This window comes from Diadema setosum, chromosome 12, assembly GCF_964275005.1.
Source record: "Diadema setosum chromosome 12, eeDiaSeto1, whole genome shotgun sequence".
Classification (NCBI taxonomy): Eukaryota; Metazoa; Echinodermata; class Echinoidea; order Diadematoida; family Diadematidae; genus Diadema; species Diadema setosum.
In genome coordinates this window covers 18,365,905-18,383,023 of record NC_092696.1, presented here as the reverse complement: position 1 = coordinate 18,383,023, position 17,119 = coordinate 18,365,905, and the positions used below count along the sequence as shown (strand labels likewise).

General features: G+C 39.4%; 1 protein-coding gene across 1 annotated transcript; it reads left to right on the top strand.

Moving 5' to 3' along the window:
- The first annotated feature begins 6,677 nt into the window (after nt 1-6,677).
- Nucleotides 6,678-8,661, top strand: LOC140236154 (uncharacterized). Its single transcript, XM_072316122.1, has 2 exons — nt 6,678-6,848; nt 7,495-8,661. The coding sequence occupies exons 1-2, from the start codon at nt 6,678-6,680 to the stop codon at nt 8,659-8,661; spliced, it is 1,338 nt and encodes a 445-aa protein (XP_072172223.1).
- The last annotated feature ends 8,458 nt before the right edge of the window (nt 8,662-17,119 follow it).

Sequence of the window (17,119 nt, the reverse complement as noted above, 5' to 3'; positions counted from 1 at the left end):
ATGCATATTGACAACATACTCCCAGTTACAATTATAAAGCATATTACAGAAAAACTGTATAGAGGAGTCATCAAAAACACGTCTAAATCTGTTGCCTTCAATGTTGCTGTTATAGTTACATCTTATAATAGTAAATATCGGTAGATGATCACTAACATCACATGTAAATATCCCGGATATGACAATACTCTCGAGATTATTAACAAAAATATTATCTAGAAGTGTTGATGACTGTGTTGTTATGGGTTTTGAAATTAATGGAGAAAATGAATATGATGAAAACTGGTCGATGAAAGCATCAACAGTCGACATAGATGACAATAAATTTACATTAAAATCTCCGACCACATAACAGCTTTTCTTTTCCCTCATAATCTTGTGAAAAGGCAATTCAATGGCATGCAGAAACTGGGAAATAGATGCAGCAGGTGGCCTGTATACAACTGTTACTATAATGTTTTCACTTTGACAATGTATCTCAATACATACCGTTTCAATATTATCATCAAATAATTCCAAATCTGACCTTCTCTTAAATTTCAAATCTTGACGTATATAAAAACCAACTCCTCCATACCACGTTTATCATGGCGTCTATTTATACAAATGTGTAACTGGGTAAAGCGCACAATGAACTTTCTTGTGTCTTTAGCCAGGTTTCTGTTACAGCAATGAGTGAAAATTGGTGCCTAAAATTTTGTAAAGATGTGTCCATATTATCATACGAATAATTTATATTATATTGTAATATATATAATATATTATATTATATTATTATACGAATAATTTACTTTCTCTACTCAAAGTAGGTCGGGTCAGAGTGCACATAAAAATGACTATAAATAAGCTGGGGGCATTTTTAAAATCCTTCAATAAGAACAATTTACTAGGTTGAATCCAAATCAAGCTAAGAAAAAAATTTCCCCTGCCTCCCCCCCCCCCCCCCCTTTAGGTCTACAATGAAATTAGGCCTTTCGTGGTACACCACAAACCATGTTCTCCAGAACGGTATCATTCATTGGGAGGATTTTCGTCCGTACAGTTTTATTTCAAACATGAAATGATATAAAAGTAGCGTTAAGGATCCAACTGTCAAGCTCGGAAAGAAAGAAAGAAAGAAATAAAGAAAAAAATGTTTATCACAATGACATTTTAAAACCGGATAATGAAGTCACCAAAGTGACCATCCACAGACATGACGTATTTTGCTTGAAATAGAAATGTCAGAAGTTCTCGGACTTTCTGTTTCATAGACTTTAAACTAGACCCATCTTATTGCTTTAAATCAAAATGGCGAGTATTCTTCCACATTCCTCAATATTAACACGTTAATACTGAGAGTTTGTTGAGAGAATGTTACATTTAGATTGTAATTAGTCCCTCTAAACTTGATAAATTCTTGATTTACTGGAATACAAGTCTGTCATTTACCCTAGTTGCTACTTGCAATCCTAACTCCCAGGTCAAATACTCAGTAGCTGCGACTCGGAAACCCTAAACTCCAAACTGTCTAAAAAGAGACTATCTCTAGGCAGCCATAACAAGGAAACCAGTGCAGTGCATTGCAGCAAGCAAGGAAACAATATGCATGCACTATGTACAAATGTACTGTGTATAGGTAGTGTGTGTACGTGTAAACAGCGATACAAGAGTGTACGTGCTTGCACTGCTGGCAAATTACACCCGATTCACGGTCGAGTGCAAATTCACCTCCATACATGTAAATGCCGAGGTATTGCAGTGCTGTCACCCCATGGTCATCGAATGCGATTATTCAGTGAAAACATGAAGAAAGAAGCATGAAACTGCCAAGCGCAAGTCGTAACAAGCAAGCAAGTTCCGTCTTCGTCTGAAGTGAAACTGAAGCCGTGCATGAAAGGTAGGTAGGTGCAGCAGCTAGCTGTCAGCTACACAGGGCCCAGCAGGGAGATGGAGTGTCCTCCTCCCCGCCCCGCTCCCGTGCCCTGCTGTGTTCATACTGCCCATTATAGTGAATGCGTAGGTCTCTAGTAGAAACAATCTACTACTTTCTAGATCTCACTGCTGTAGCGTAGGATATAATCTCTAAGTCGTTAGGTAGAATCTACATCCAACTATTGTTAACTGGAACATCTGCCAGAACCTTCAGTTCATCATGATAATTTACCTAAATCATGACATGAAATAACACTTGTCACTCCTGACATGACCTGAGTCCTCCTAGGCTATTATTACACGTTAACTTATAGTAGAACTACTGTCGAGTAGTCTAACGTAAGACCGACCCTACAGGCAATCTCGCGCAGGGACTTAAAGGTCGCGCATAGCGAAACTGCGTAGGCCGATAGCAAGCAATATTACGCATAGGACTAAGCGCAAAATTTGCCAATACGCCCATGGAATGACTTAGCACACTACTGTAAGTAGGTCTTCCTGACAACCGCTAAACATATGAGAAGGAAGCAGGTAAGAAATTTTGATTTTGAACAAATTTTTCACTAAATTTCCCATTTTTTACCTTGTAATTTACCTACCTTAGCTTAAAATCTGTTTTAAGGATGTTGTACCGTTGTAGCCTAGACGTGTCATCTCGCTTGTCTCGTTCGTAGCCGATAGAATTCGTAATTTGTTTGATTGATCGTTTGTAATATTCTACGAAAGCCAACAACGCACGTTACAGCCGCAGAGGGGCAGACACTTTCACGCATGAAACTACAGGTAGGGCAGCTGCGCGACCTTCACATACCCCGAGAAATTGAACGCATAAAATATAAGTCCGACATACAAATGGCGACAGCGCACTACAACGTCATTGTATCATCAAGAGATTCTGGAAGGTGATTTTTCTGCATTTTCATGATATTTATTGAGAAATTCAGGTACGATTGTGGAATAACTTCTATTATAGATTGTAAGAGCATCACAAATTTTTGTGCGCGATCTAGACCCCTCAACCATACATCTCATTGATCTCCACTCACACTCACACTCATCATGCTCATGTCACAGTAAAATTAATAGCTGAGGATTAATTAGGCTAGGTAGTAAATTACATATGTAGGGAGGCTACTACTACTAGGCCTACTCACTAGTGTACAGCTGTAGTACCGTAATCAATGGGGTGAATAGGGACAATTTTAATGTTCTCATGATTGTTATTTTTTTCATGTAGACCGAACACTCAATCTTATGTGGGGATTTTATGTCCACCTAAAATACCTTTAATTTGGCATTATGAAAAAAAAAAAAATATTTGGGGGAAAATCATGTTTTGCAATAAAATGGCGCTGTCCCTGTTGACCTCGAATTTGGGGTCAAAAGGGACAACACTAGTTTTGATCCAAAAAAAGCTGTTAGATGCAGTTTTTCCAATCCATCCAATACATTGGATTAAGGGAACACCTACACATGTAGAGAGTTTAAAGAGATATACAAACATTTCAGAGTAATTTATTCCATCGTTAAATCAATCTTTAAAGGACAAGTTCACCTTCATTAATATAAGGATTGAGAGAATGTAGCAATATTAGTAGAACACATCATTGAAAGTTTGAGGAAAATCGGACAATCCGTTCAAAAGTTATGAATTTTTGAAGTTTTTGTGCAGTCACCGCTGGATGAGAAGACTACTGCAGTGTATGATGTCACATGCATACAACAATATAAAAGAAAATATAAAGAGAGTTTCACAAAATTTCATCTTTGGAAAAAAGTACACATTCCCTCGACTCGTTACTGACATATATGTTATCCATATGGGTAATATTATTCCCATTGCCTTTAGAAAGAGGCAAGTCAAGTGCTCTTTTATTATGTGAAAAAAGTGAAAATATGTTGAATTTTCTTTACATTTTCTTTATACTGTTGTACTCATATGACATCACGAGCCTTAGTAGTCTCCTCATCCAGCGGTTCCAACACAAAAATTTTAAAATTTCATAACTTTTGCATCGATTGTCCAATTTTCCTCAAACTTTCACTGATGTGTATATTGCTGCATTCTCTCAATCCTTATGTTAAATGAATGTGAACTTGTCCTTTAAAAGAAATTGCAATAGCCCAACAAAATGAACTGACATACAAAAATGTGACCCATCAGGTCAAAGGTTAAGATTGGAAAGTAAGTCAAAACTTTACTAATCCATTGAATTGCACTCAAATATCAACCCACTTCTTCTTCAAGTGGCAAATCATGATGTACAATGTTACACTCTAGCTTCAGTGATACTTAACTCTAATGATGTTGGGGTATTTTGGGTGTTCTTACGGTACCGGTAACTGTAGTCTGGCACCTGAAGTTGCATGGGTCTGACCCAAACAGATGTGTTAATGGCATTAAAACATGTAGAAGACAGAAAAAAGGTCATGAAATACAAGTGAAAAAGTCCTAGCCTGTCTTAGGCAGTGAAAAAATTTCCCAGAGGGTGGATGGGGGTGGGGTTACCAGACCCTTCCTGCCCTAGTAGGGTTAGGACAGCAAAGTTCACTCTCGTCTATGAATATAGAAGTGAAGCCACATACAATGTATCCCAAGATCTTACTGCTCTCTTGTCAAGAGATTTAGGGAAAAAATTCACACTTCTGGAAATAGTTGGACATGACAAACATTTCAGGGTAATTTATGACATCAAAATAATTAATCATACAAAAAGTTTAAAGGGCCACTCAAACAGCACTATGGTGTCCCTATTCACCCCAGTCTAAGTGATTTTTTTTTTTTTTTTTTTGCCCAAGAGAAGAAAAAACATGTCGTCATCAATTCCTGTTGGAATAATTATTTCAAATTCTAAGGTGTGGTGTAGGACCCAGGAACGGCGCAGTGTTTTCAAAAGTGTGGGGGCCCACTTCCGGGTTTCATGAGCTAACAAAGTGATGACACCTTATGTATTCCTTTGTATGGTGCACAAAAAGTGTGGGGGCCCGAGCCCCCACGGCCCACACGGCTGCGCCGGCCCTGGGACCTAACAGGCTAGGTTCATGCACATTTTCAGCAAAATTCATTCAATGGCCACAGGAGCAGAAAAGTTTTGACCACCCTGATTTTTTGTGATATTTTTGAAAATTTTTTATTTGGACCTCCTGGACGCTGTTGGATGGTCCTTCCATCCTATGATAAAAATAAGAAAAAAAGTTCAAGCAAATATGAAACATGCAGATTCAAAAAACTTTCCTCGGTTTTGTCCCTATTCACCTCGCCATCCCTGTCCACCCCGTTTTACGGTAGCACTGTACTAATTATCACATTTAGAAACAATTTAGAATTTTTAGAGTGAATAACACTGTTTCTGGTAGCCTTTTGACAAGGCCTCATGGCTGAAGATTGAGACTAACTCGCCACGCCGAGCACCGTGAGAAACAGGCGAACGCGAGACCGAGTGGCGCAACCATGAGGCCTTTTGAAGCCTGGGTTTTTTTCCTTGTGAATTATTCATATACGGTATTCACGAGTCAGATCTCAGTTGGTATGCTAATGAGGACGTATCAACGCTGCGCTGGCAATGCAGGCAGCTACGGATGAGCGAGCTGCCGACATGCATACTTATGCGTATTCATTAGATGCGACGGCGTGGTGAGCAATGCGGTCGCTGATTGGCTGCTACCCTTTTTGGTAGGAGAATCTGCGAGAAACAAGGCTCAAGTTAAGAAATTCATGTCAAGTTTCAAAAGTCCTCGCGACTGTGCCGCTCGGTCTCGCATTCACCTGTTCTCTCGCAGTTAGTCTCTTTTTCAGCCACGAGGCCTTGCCAAAAGGCTGTGTTTACGGCAGCTAGCGCTAACTTTGTGTTGCTGTTGTACTAAACAGGCTTCTTTGACAGGTTGCCTATTTTAAATTTGCAGCAGGGACCATTTTATTAATTGACGAGTGGACTGCAGCCATTTTAGAGCCACCCTCGTACGAGACTGGCGGCCATGGCCATGTCCACACAATCAAAAAGTCCTTGTGTGGCTGTGGATGGACCCTGTTTTTTAAATTGTAAATATTTTAATATGCTGTGATATATTAACTGCACCATCACGTACTGTCACAGCACATTTCATCCCGGCTTAGTTTGGAAAGAGCTGTTACAGGGATTATCTTGTCAAGGTCCTGTGTTATTAAAGTCTATGAATAGAGTATTATGCTCAATGGTGTACTTTTGTAAATCATGCCTTCAGTCATGTCAGTACAATACATTATGTACCAATTAAGTCCAGAAAACACAAGTCAACTCCATACTTCCCATACATACTTACGATGGCATAGAATCTCTTGGGTTGACTTATAAAAACTCTCAAATAGTCTGAGTGAGTTAAAGAATGAAATTGGCCAAACTGAAGTGTGCAATTATTTGGACTAGACGTCTAGGCCTTGTAGGTGAAGTTACCTGCTGATTGCACAACACATTGCCAAGGTCTTTGGTTTATAGATATGGTATGCAGTTGTTGTTTGTATTATTTTCTGAGCTCTATGACCAGACTCGCACTAATGATGACCTGATTCTTTCTGACATCCACCATGCGTTACTCAAGTGTCCATGCAATAATGTGCTGTAAAGTTATACATGATGTATATATTTACTTATGTTTGACAGGTTGATTCTTTGGGATTCTATGTCCCCAACAAGATCAGACCTGTCAGAGAGGCGTTGTGGAGAACGGAGATTCGATATTCATCATCTTCATCAGATACACTGTAGCATCACCCTCGAGATAGCAGGATGCCTGACCGCAGTCTTGCCAAAGATTTCCATTCTCTGATGAGGAACATCGGCAGTGTTTCAGACGGACAGGCGACCGTCACAAAGTGGGACGATGAGAATCTCGGCAACTTCCAAGTCACTGTCGCTCCCAACGATGGACCCTACAAAGATGGAGAATTTGTTTTTGAGGTACTGAAACAGTAATTTCATTAAGAAAAACAGTTCTCTTCCAATAACTAGCTTTTCTCCTTGTCATATCCTTTGCCATACCATTTTTAGATGATGATCGGACTGGACAGATTGACAAGCGTAGTTGCCATTGCATTACATTCAAGGGATTTAACTCAAGAGCAATGCAGTAGCTGTGCCAATGTTTCAAAAGTTTAATATGGCTCTGTGCTATGTATGCACATGTACACAGGACTGTGCAGAGTGTCAGTGTCACATCTGACATGATTATAAAGTGCAATGTCTTTTGTGGCATCTTGAAGAATGCTGATGTATCAGTCTCTTTGGGCACAAATGGGGGATGATTGATGTGCTTTGTAAACTCAGATATGCGTATCTAATCACAATGGCTCATCAAGTTGCCTGTGGGACACCTTTTGTTGATGGTACAGGCGTTCAAATGGACTGCATTTTCTTTTCTTGCTTTTGTCATTACCTTGTACTTTAATTCTTGATGAATTTCAGTCTGATCAATCTTGTTGGATTTGAAAGTACCTGTATGTTTAAACTTCATTGCAGCAATTAAGTTACTTCTACTGATGTATGTGTTAATGTGATTTAAAAATCTGACTACTAATCGGGTGTGAACTCTTCTCTCACCCCACAGATTGAGGTACAGAAGAGCAGCTACCCTGTCGACCCTCCTCGTGTGAGTTGCAAGACAGCGATCTACCATCCAAACATTGACACCATCGATGACCCTGAGGGAGAAATCTGCTTCAACCTTTTTGAGGATGACATGTGGACGGAGAAGTGTGGTCTGGAGGACATTGTTCAGGGCCTCCTTTTTCTCCTCTACCACCCCAACTGGGACGACGCCCTGGTGTCACTGGTCCCACCCCTTGCATCCAGGGAACAAGTGGATGAGTATGTCCAGAAGTCCCTGCGAGGGGGCCTAGTCTGGAAGTACTGGTTTCCCCCCAACCCTAGATATGCCAGACTTCATCCGGAGGAAAGTGGGGCTAAGGTTGAAAGCAATGAAAATGAACAGAGAGGAGGAGAAGGAGAAGGTTTGGAACAGAAAAGTGAAACAGCTGATGATACCGCAGAGGGGGTGCAACGTAAAGCTGAAGATAGTAGTGATGGTGCCACGGAGAACAAGTTTGAGACTCTTTACTTTGGGATTAAAATGCTGGTGGACTTTGATAGCGATGAGGATGAAGATGACTGCGATGACGACTATGATGAGGATGAGGATGAGGAAGGACTCAATGGCAGCAACCGAGTTCACACCCTGCTCAGCATCCTCCGTCGTCGTCGCAGTAGGATGGTCAGCCCTGCCGACACCAGTGATGAAGATAGCAGCGATGATGATGACGATGATGACGGCGGCAGTGGTGATGATGGTATGGATTCAGTCCACCAAGGAGATGTTTCACCGGTTCTCTGTTCAGATGTGTTTGCTCCATGTAACATTGACAGCGATGTGGTCAACGATGAGGAATTGGAAGAACTCCTTGAACTCATGGACTCTGCTGATGACGATGAAAACGACAATGCTGATCCAACCGTGGACAGCAGCCGAAAGAACGGTGATGGATTTGAGAGCGTCATTAGCTGGAGCAGGGTGGTGTATGGTGACGGAAGCAGTACAAGTACGCGCCGGATGGGCCTGGAGTCAGAATTTTGCCTTACGCCAGTTATTCACACTACTTCACCAGGGCAGCTGAAAAATGTTGAATACAGTAGCCCTAGAACAGTGCACAGACCAACTGTAATGTCACGTTTCTTCCTTGCACTACGGACTAGGACGTTCAGAAGATGGCTAGTTTGATGATAGTGGATGATGGCTTTGTATCATGCCATACATTATTATCAGTCTCCTTTATCATCCAAATGGTGAGGGGGAGTTGACAACATATGCCTAGTGTTTTGATACTAAAATTATCATGATAATGTATTATTTCTAAAAGTACCCAGGGCTTTCTTGTATTATGTCTGTGTGTGATGCATTGTTCGTAAAAATGCATGAAATAATAAGTGATATAAAGCATTCCCAAACTCAGTAAATGATTAAAAAAAATGAAAGGGGAAGCAGGCGCCCCGCTTTGATATCTGGCACCAGGGTTTTGCGCTGAAGCCTTTTTTTTTTTTTTTTTTTTTTTTTTTTGCTAGTCGGCCAATGAAACCCGGAAATTGTTGCACCAGAAATATTTTTTTGCACCCCCCCCCCCTTTACAGAATTCCAGGATTCACCCCTTCATCAGAATATTTTCTGTATTTTTTTACCACTACCATTGATTGCATAAAGAGGATCAAATATACAGAGTTTTGTTTGGGGTTTGTATACATGCAGAGTTTAACTCAATGTGCTTTTGAGCAGTCGTCATCCTGAGCATATTTTAAAATGTAAAAAAAAAAAATCAAATGCATACTCTTGACTTTCTTCAGCATGCGCTAGCATAGCACTGCAGTTTTACTGTACATGCCGCTGTTACTGAGTCAGATATGAGAAATACTATGAGTAAATATGACATTCATTTTATCACTTGAGTATAAACCAATGACTGTAGAAAACAACAAGCAAGCAAAAATTTCTTAAACAAACAAGATAATAGAAATAAAAGAAATTAAAAGAAATGAAGTAAAACAAATGACTATTAATGGTATTAGAAAACTAACCCCAAAATCAAAATGTTGAGGGGCAAGCCAAGAGTGTTCTACCAGACAGTGTGTAGTTATCCATTGCTTCCAGTGTCTAGTATTACAGGATGTGGCTTCAGCCACAATTTGTGTCATTTCGCCAGCAGTTCTGTCTGTGATGTATCTATTTTTCATTGTCATGATAGAACTTACTAGAGTCACCGTTGTGTGAATTCTCAGAATCACCAGTATGCAGGAAAAAACAAACAAACAAACAAACATATATGTTACCCTGCACCACAAAACCAACAAAAAGTCACCAGACATGGATTTTTATTTAAGGGCAGATTCTGAAATAGCAGACTCTTAAGCTTTAAAATGATGTACACTTGTATAACTCAATTCAAATGGACTCTCCTAAAACCTATCTAAATACTGGAAAGAAAGCACACACTCTGGAAAAGTATGAACTGAGAAATGAGGCTCTTAAGTACAGGGTCTATCTATTAAAGGACTTAACCTTTACCAAGCTGTGCTAGATCTGTTGAAATCACACTTTCCCATTCACTTTATGATCCCAAACTTAGAAATAATGTTGAAGAACAATAGCTCTTTCACAAAATGCAAAAAACTTAAAATTGACTTGGTTGACCCATTTCACCTTTTTTTGAGTCCTCGCGTAAAATCAAGGGGTGCGACTTTTTGTTGGCTTTGTGATGCACGGTCATAAATATATGTTTGGCTCTGTTGTTCAGAGCCCTGTCACAGATGCACTATGGGATAGCGATGGTGGCATTGTCAATTTAGGTCGTCTCATGCTCACTTGCATACATGTACACATTACATGGAATGCAATCAATATTATGTGCATTCTGTTTATGGCTTATCTTTCTCTCAGATTGTTTCAACCTATTAACTCTTTATGTGCCATCATGGAAACCCCCTGTGTGCCACGTTATTCTGAGACACCAGGAGTCACGCTTTGAGAAAACATTATGTTTTTCAACTTCTGTAGATTTCTGTTAAACTAGATATATTTAACAAAGTTGTAGAGAAAATGCCAAGCTTTGCTCTGATTGAAATTGTATGACAAATCGATGACTGTTTTTTTGTTGAAATTACTATAGTTACATAGCTGTAAAGGCATGACTTTTACACACAAAACAGTGACAAAATCTTAGAATTTACACGCAAATCTAGTAGAGAACACCGCTTGATAGTTAATCACAACATAAAAAGCGAGCTTGATAAGAGACGAACAGAAGCACAAGAAAAGCTTTCATTGTACTGTGACATTGGTGATTTATTGATTGGTTTGGGCAGATTTGTGGGTTTGAGCAGAATATGTAAAGTTGGCACGCCGTTGACTGAGTCGGATGTGCGAACGTGGCACGGTACATAAAGAGTTAGGTACAGGCTGATTTTGCTACAACACGCATTTCCCATAGACACCTGGCCGAGTATACTCAGGACTGGTCTTCAACAAGTTTTAACATAAATAGACAGTTTCGTAATTGAAAAAAACAGTTTCGTAATTTTACTGATTTGAAACCACTAGAAGCATGAGCCAGTCACTGCAAAGCTGCAATGGCTCATCCCATGATGAAAGCAAAGGAATACAAAGCAAACAAACGAGCAAGAACAAAATGGATCCTATAGAAGACAAGTAAACTAGAACTCGTGGACAAGAGAGGCTCCCTCTTACTTTTTACACCAAGTTCTCTATCTGCTATTCCAGCTTGTTCTAGATTGTGATATAAGATTGATGTTATATGGTTCCTGCCGGCATAAAGTGATGCTGCATACCGCGTACCGGTAAAAGGAAATGGCAGTGTACAATTTAGTTCAGCAGTTCTCAGACCCTAAAAGTGTAGTTATGACCACGATGGAATTGGCCCGTTCCTGGGACTAGCATGCTCTATGCTCTATGTTAAGGAGTGTTGGTTGTCAAAGAGTTGATACATGTAGCTTCATGGTATGGGGAGGAAGTGCATGTTACAATTGTACATAATAGATGAATGGATTAGAAAAAAAAAAAAACCATTAATAACTGTCCCCTGTATAGATGTTGCCCATATCTTTTTCATGCGTCAAACCCACTCAACTGCCAAAGTTGCCATGTTATGCACACATACATGTATTTGTCTACAGACGCACCTAGACCTGTGCCTCATTGGTATACCAATAATGTCTGGTATGACATGCACATTGCACAGCTGTGCTTCTGAACTGAAGTACAGTCAGTGTATTAAACCTTATGTGATATCTGCAGTATTTCTGAGCTGAAGTGTGAAACCATACATACGTATCCAATTAATTATCTCCTCTGTTCTGTTTCCCTGCGATTTCTTAACACTTCTTTTACATGAAGTACAAAGTATGTCATGAGGAAAATTAAAGATTAGCATAATTATCATCCTTTTGTAGATATATAGCTCAGTATTCATCACAATAACCGGTACGTACAGCCTGTATGATAACCAGTGTGTAGCCTGTGTACACTTCTTCAGTATTGTATTGTAACATTTTATTTTCATTTTGCCAGGACGAACCTCTCGGACTATGTTACAGCCTGTCAAATGTTGATAATCTAAATCAAGCACTTAATGCAGTTGTAGGTACCGGTACATACAAAATTGTCTAAAAATAGTGCCAGAAATGCAATTTGAACTTGCTGCCTCCATTGCTCTGGGTTTGTTGCTTTATTGTGGGTTTTGCTGCCATTTCTATATTTTAGGTTAATTATTGAATGCCATTCATGTTCATGTAGAGTGAACATTGTACAGTAGTTACAGTGTAAAAAAAAAGAAATAATAATAATAATCAATGCAAAGCCAATGAAATCACAGTCCCCTGGCCAGATGGCATGCTCATGGATGTCGCACGAGTCTAAAGGTTTTATATGTGAATAAAAGAATGCCCACATTGTACTTATACAGCTCATTGAATATTGCATTAGAATGATATTGTGCAATTTAGATTCCCCAAATTCTTGTGTGCAGCCTGGGTTTTTCCATGAAGTGCAAGTGAGTTGTAGTCACAGAAAAAGTGAATATAAAGGCCGTGTCACACCTTTCCGGGCAAGCCTTGCGTGCGACTTGCAAAGAACAATTTTTACTACCCGGAGGTCCCCGTAGATGAGCTGCACATGGCAGTATCTAGCACGTATCTTACCCGTAGTCGCCCGGAGGTTCGCAAGCCCGCGTAGCTTGCCGGGAAAGGTGTGACACGGCCTTTAAAGTCATACAAATGTACAGCTGCACAAGTATGTTACTACATTCTAATGTAAGAATGAAAATTAGTGTTCTTTATTTTCAAAAGTATTCTAGTTCACAATTGTGATACAGTCATTATTTCTACATTTGGCATACGTGTAGAGTTTACAGTACAGTATTCCACCTTTCTTGGAGGATTTCAGCTTTCATACCAAATGTTGGGAGTTGGTAGAGATATGCCAGAGGCTTCTACTGTACTTGACTTTAATATCGACAACTACACTACTATGAATGATGAGCTTTTTGGAAATACTGTACCATGTGAAAAAAAAAGAGAAGAAAACAGCAGGTATTTTGGATTTTGTGTTACGTATTTAACATAAACACTCTTTGACTCTTCATGGTTTTTGGTACTTGCTTGTGGGCATAAAAATGTCAATTCTTGTTGAGCTTGTCGTATACGTTGAATTGTCATACAGATGTACTGGGTGTACTTTATACATTGAATGCATTACTGTAAAACCCTATCAGCCCTGGGTGTATCCGGGATTTTTTCTGGGGGGGTCATAATCACAATTTTTTGACCTTTACCTTTGCGAGGGAGCGGAGTGACCGAGCGGGGGAGGGTGTGGGAGGGGGGCGTCCCCCCCCCCCCCTCCCACGGTGGGGAGTTTTTGAATTTTATATCTAATAAAATGGGGTCATTTGATGCATACAAAAGTGACTTTTTCGGCATACTTAAAAAACCCCATTCATGTTAAAACTAGTGATAAAACCCGAGTTGGTCACTTACAAGTTCGTGAATTGGTAAGTTGAAAACTGCATTTTTTTTTTTTTTTAAGTTGCTGACGAGCTACACCTTCCTATTTATAAATCCTAGAGTACATACCTGGTAGTAAAAAGTTTTGCGGACCATTAATTAATACAAGTATTCCAGAGTTGACGATACATCCAGAGCTATAGTCAATCCTGCCTAACTTTGCCTCCGAATGTATAAGAAAGTAGAATAGATCTATGCACTTCAATCTCAACCCAAAAGGACAGGAGTTGAAAACATGAGTATGAATTATACCAGGGCTCCACACAAACTTTTATTTTTGGTGGCCCAAAGGCAATTATCCGACCTTTTTTGGTGGCCCGATCAGGCCACCAAATGCTTCATTTCTGAAATTTTGGTGGCCCGACGTGCGTTTTTGGTGGCCCCGGGCCACCGGGCCACCATTAGTGTCGAGCCCTGATAATACCATTCCTCCTTACAGGACAATACAGATCTAGGTTAGGCCATAATTCAAACGGCCGCGCCGGTTGTCATAGGGTAAGGCGCAAGTAATAGTTATAGGCCATCTGTAAGTGTGTAGTCTAGTCAATCAGTTCGATGAGTTGCTCATCAGATGGGAGACAGGAAAATCAATAAACACCTAATGGCAGTGCGGCTTAAGCCTAAGAAGTAAGGTATGGCAAATTAAAACTAAGTTACGAAATTTACGAGGTTTTTGACAAGTTGCGGGATCACCACCTGGTCACTTTTTCCCCCTGTTATAGGGTAAAAAGCCCTCGAAAAACAAAATTGTCTGTTCCAAAAAGTGGACCTTTTGAAAATTTGGGGGGGGGGGGTCGTATGACCCTCCCGACCCCCCCTAGCTTGCATACACCCATGCCTATGACACAGGAAAAAAAATGTAATTGTTCATATCGCATATAAAATAAAATGTATACAAAACATTTCATCACCAGCAGTCGCTGTCCATACACTTAGTGGAAACCACGTTTAAAGAGATCCTTGGGACCATTGAAATTTGTTCTTTATATCAGATATTTTGTTATAAAATACATGTACAACAATAACTAGGGTGGTCCACAACTTGAAATTTGAACATGTTGCAAGCTCGGAATCTGAGAATATTGCAGAAATTGTATGTGCGCGGAGCACACATCACGTGCACGTAGTATTTATCTCTCTTTGTGCTGCTTACATTCAATATTCTCTCTCATGTTTTGCACACAAAATATCTACGTTCCAGTTAGTTGATGTTTCTTATGTTTTGCAAATATTTTCAGCATGTTTGAATACATTTATTTTGAGCTTGTTGGAGATTCTTAGAAGAGGATGTTGGGCAACATGTTGCTGGCTTTTGAGGATGTGGCACAAGAATTTGAGCATGTTGTAGCGACATGCTGAAAACCCTTGTGGACTACCCTGCAACATGCAGGGGTCAAGCGGGGTCATACTTTTTTGGTGTTGGCTTCTGCACTTCTAGTAATGCAGAGTTTACTGTAGGCCTACAGCAGGCACAGGCAGGGCATGTAATTGCATCTCCTTTTTTGCTTTTTGTCATGACTGCAACGTTACTTCACAATAAAAATTGCATTTTGAGGGCTTGGAGCTTTATGTTTCTGTTAGTTGTGATGGAGTCATGATTCTCTTGACCTTTCCAGATCGTACACCACGCCTAACCTCTCCTGTGATGGAAAAAAAAATAGCACTCAAGATGTACTTTGTTCGTTTGTTTTGTTTTGTTTTGTTTTTGTTTTGTTTTTTTGTCCAAAATATTATGCCATAGCTATTGGATAGTTGCTCAGTGGCATATTAGACCTGTCGATGAATTTCCATCAGAAAGCTATGTCATTAATTGCTGTAGGAGGGTTGATGGTCCTCTAGTGACATTCAGCTGGCTGATTGTAGATAGTTTGGAGGACACAAAGATTGCATCTGAGCTCTTTTTCTGGGGCCACCTGTCATTCTACAGTGACTATGTACATGAATGCTGCCACTCTGCCTCATGCGGTGCAACACTACATGTATCTATAGTCTGCATTGCCAATGTTCTGCTATACTTGTATTAAACTCTACATGACTGTCATACATCATGGGACTATAACATGCAGAAAGAACATCCCAAAATACGGAATTTTAATGATGTCATGTGTACAGACTACACTATAGTTAGAGATCATATCAAACTTACTTTTACATGTACTTTCACAGAATCTTGTTGTACCTTGGTATGGGACTGCAGCATTATGTACAGCTGTAGAACAGACTGTGCAAACAGACTCATTTTGTTTTCACCTATCTACAGCACTTACAACTTAGTTTTCAATCTCGTGATCGAGTTTGATACCCCCAAACATAAGACATTTGATACATGCCTATATATGGCAGTAATAGTGAATGAAAGGAGAACTTCCACCAGTGTTAACAAAGAATTTAGTTTATTTTGGAATACAGTAATTTCTTGCCTGATGTTTTATTCATACCCTGGTACAGGATTATCTATTTATTTATTTTTTTTTGTGTGTGTAATAGAAAGCACCGAGTGAATTATTTTCTTTTGGTACATTGTGCGATGATTTTGGCTAATTTGTAGGAAATACATGCCAGTGTTTGTTAGAGAAGAGTGTATTAATCCTAGGAATGAAGTCTGCCTTGAGGTAAACATTGTTTATCCCAAAGCCTGCATATAACATAAACATATCATTATGTTACTGTACTACATGTGTATATCATTTTTTTTTTTGTATGGTGGTTGTGTAACCATTAAAAATATGGAATGCACTAAATCTATTACTGTATTGCCTCTTTATGACTGATGTTGTATTGCCCCGTGTGCGGTGCTGTGACTTGGATATGCCTTATGTGATTTAAATTGGCATACTGTAAACAAATGCCCGTGTGCATTTTAATTTTGCAAACTTCGCGAGAGCTTAGATTTGCGAAATTAAAATGCATATGTGAAAGCAGTTCTTGTCTGTACACTATACGCATTTAAATGTTAGAGGTAACTCGCAAAAATTTCATGCCGCGAAAAAGGCAGTCAACTCCAATTCGTGAAAATTTCATGACGCGAAAATATTGTTTCACAGTATTACAGCAAATACCGCAAAAATATTGTGTTTTACAGTATTACAGCAAATACATTTTCCTTTCCATCGAGTGTGTCTGATCTTCCCATTTCATTGCTTGCAACTCTGAATATGAAGGATGATTTCAATAACTGCAAGGCTTCAATTTCGGCCATTAACAACTTCTGAAAAAGAGTGTACGATAGAGTGTTGATAAAGCACAGTTATGTTGGATGCTGTAACATACATAGCAGTGTCTGAAAAGAGACTTTGCTATATTTGACAAGTGAAGAAAAGAAGAAAAAGTAGAATGTATGGGAGACGAAAGAAGAAGAAGAAAGAAGTGAAGGGAGGAAGGAAGTGTGAAAAAGAAATATAGATTTACATGTACTGTATAGAGAGAAAAGAGTGCAGGGGGGGGGGGGAACAGACAGGATGTTTTAGGGTATTTTTTTTTTCTCCTGGAGGCGCACACAGTCAGTTATTATTTTTTATTAATTGTATCATTGTATCATACTGGTATGTATTTTTTTTTTCTTTTTCCTTTTGTCACTGTTAATATGCTGGTTTTGTTAATGTTATTGTGTTTTC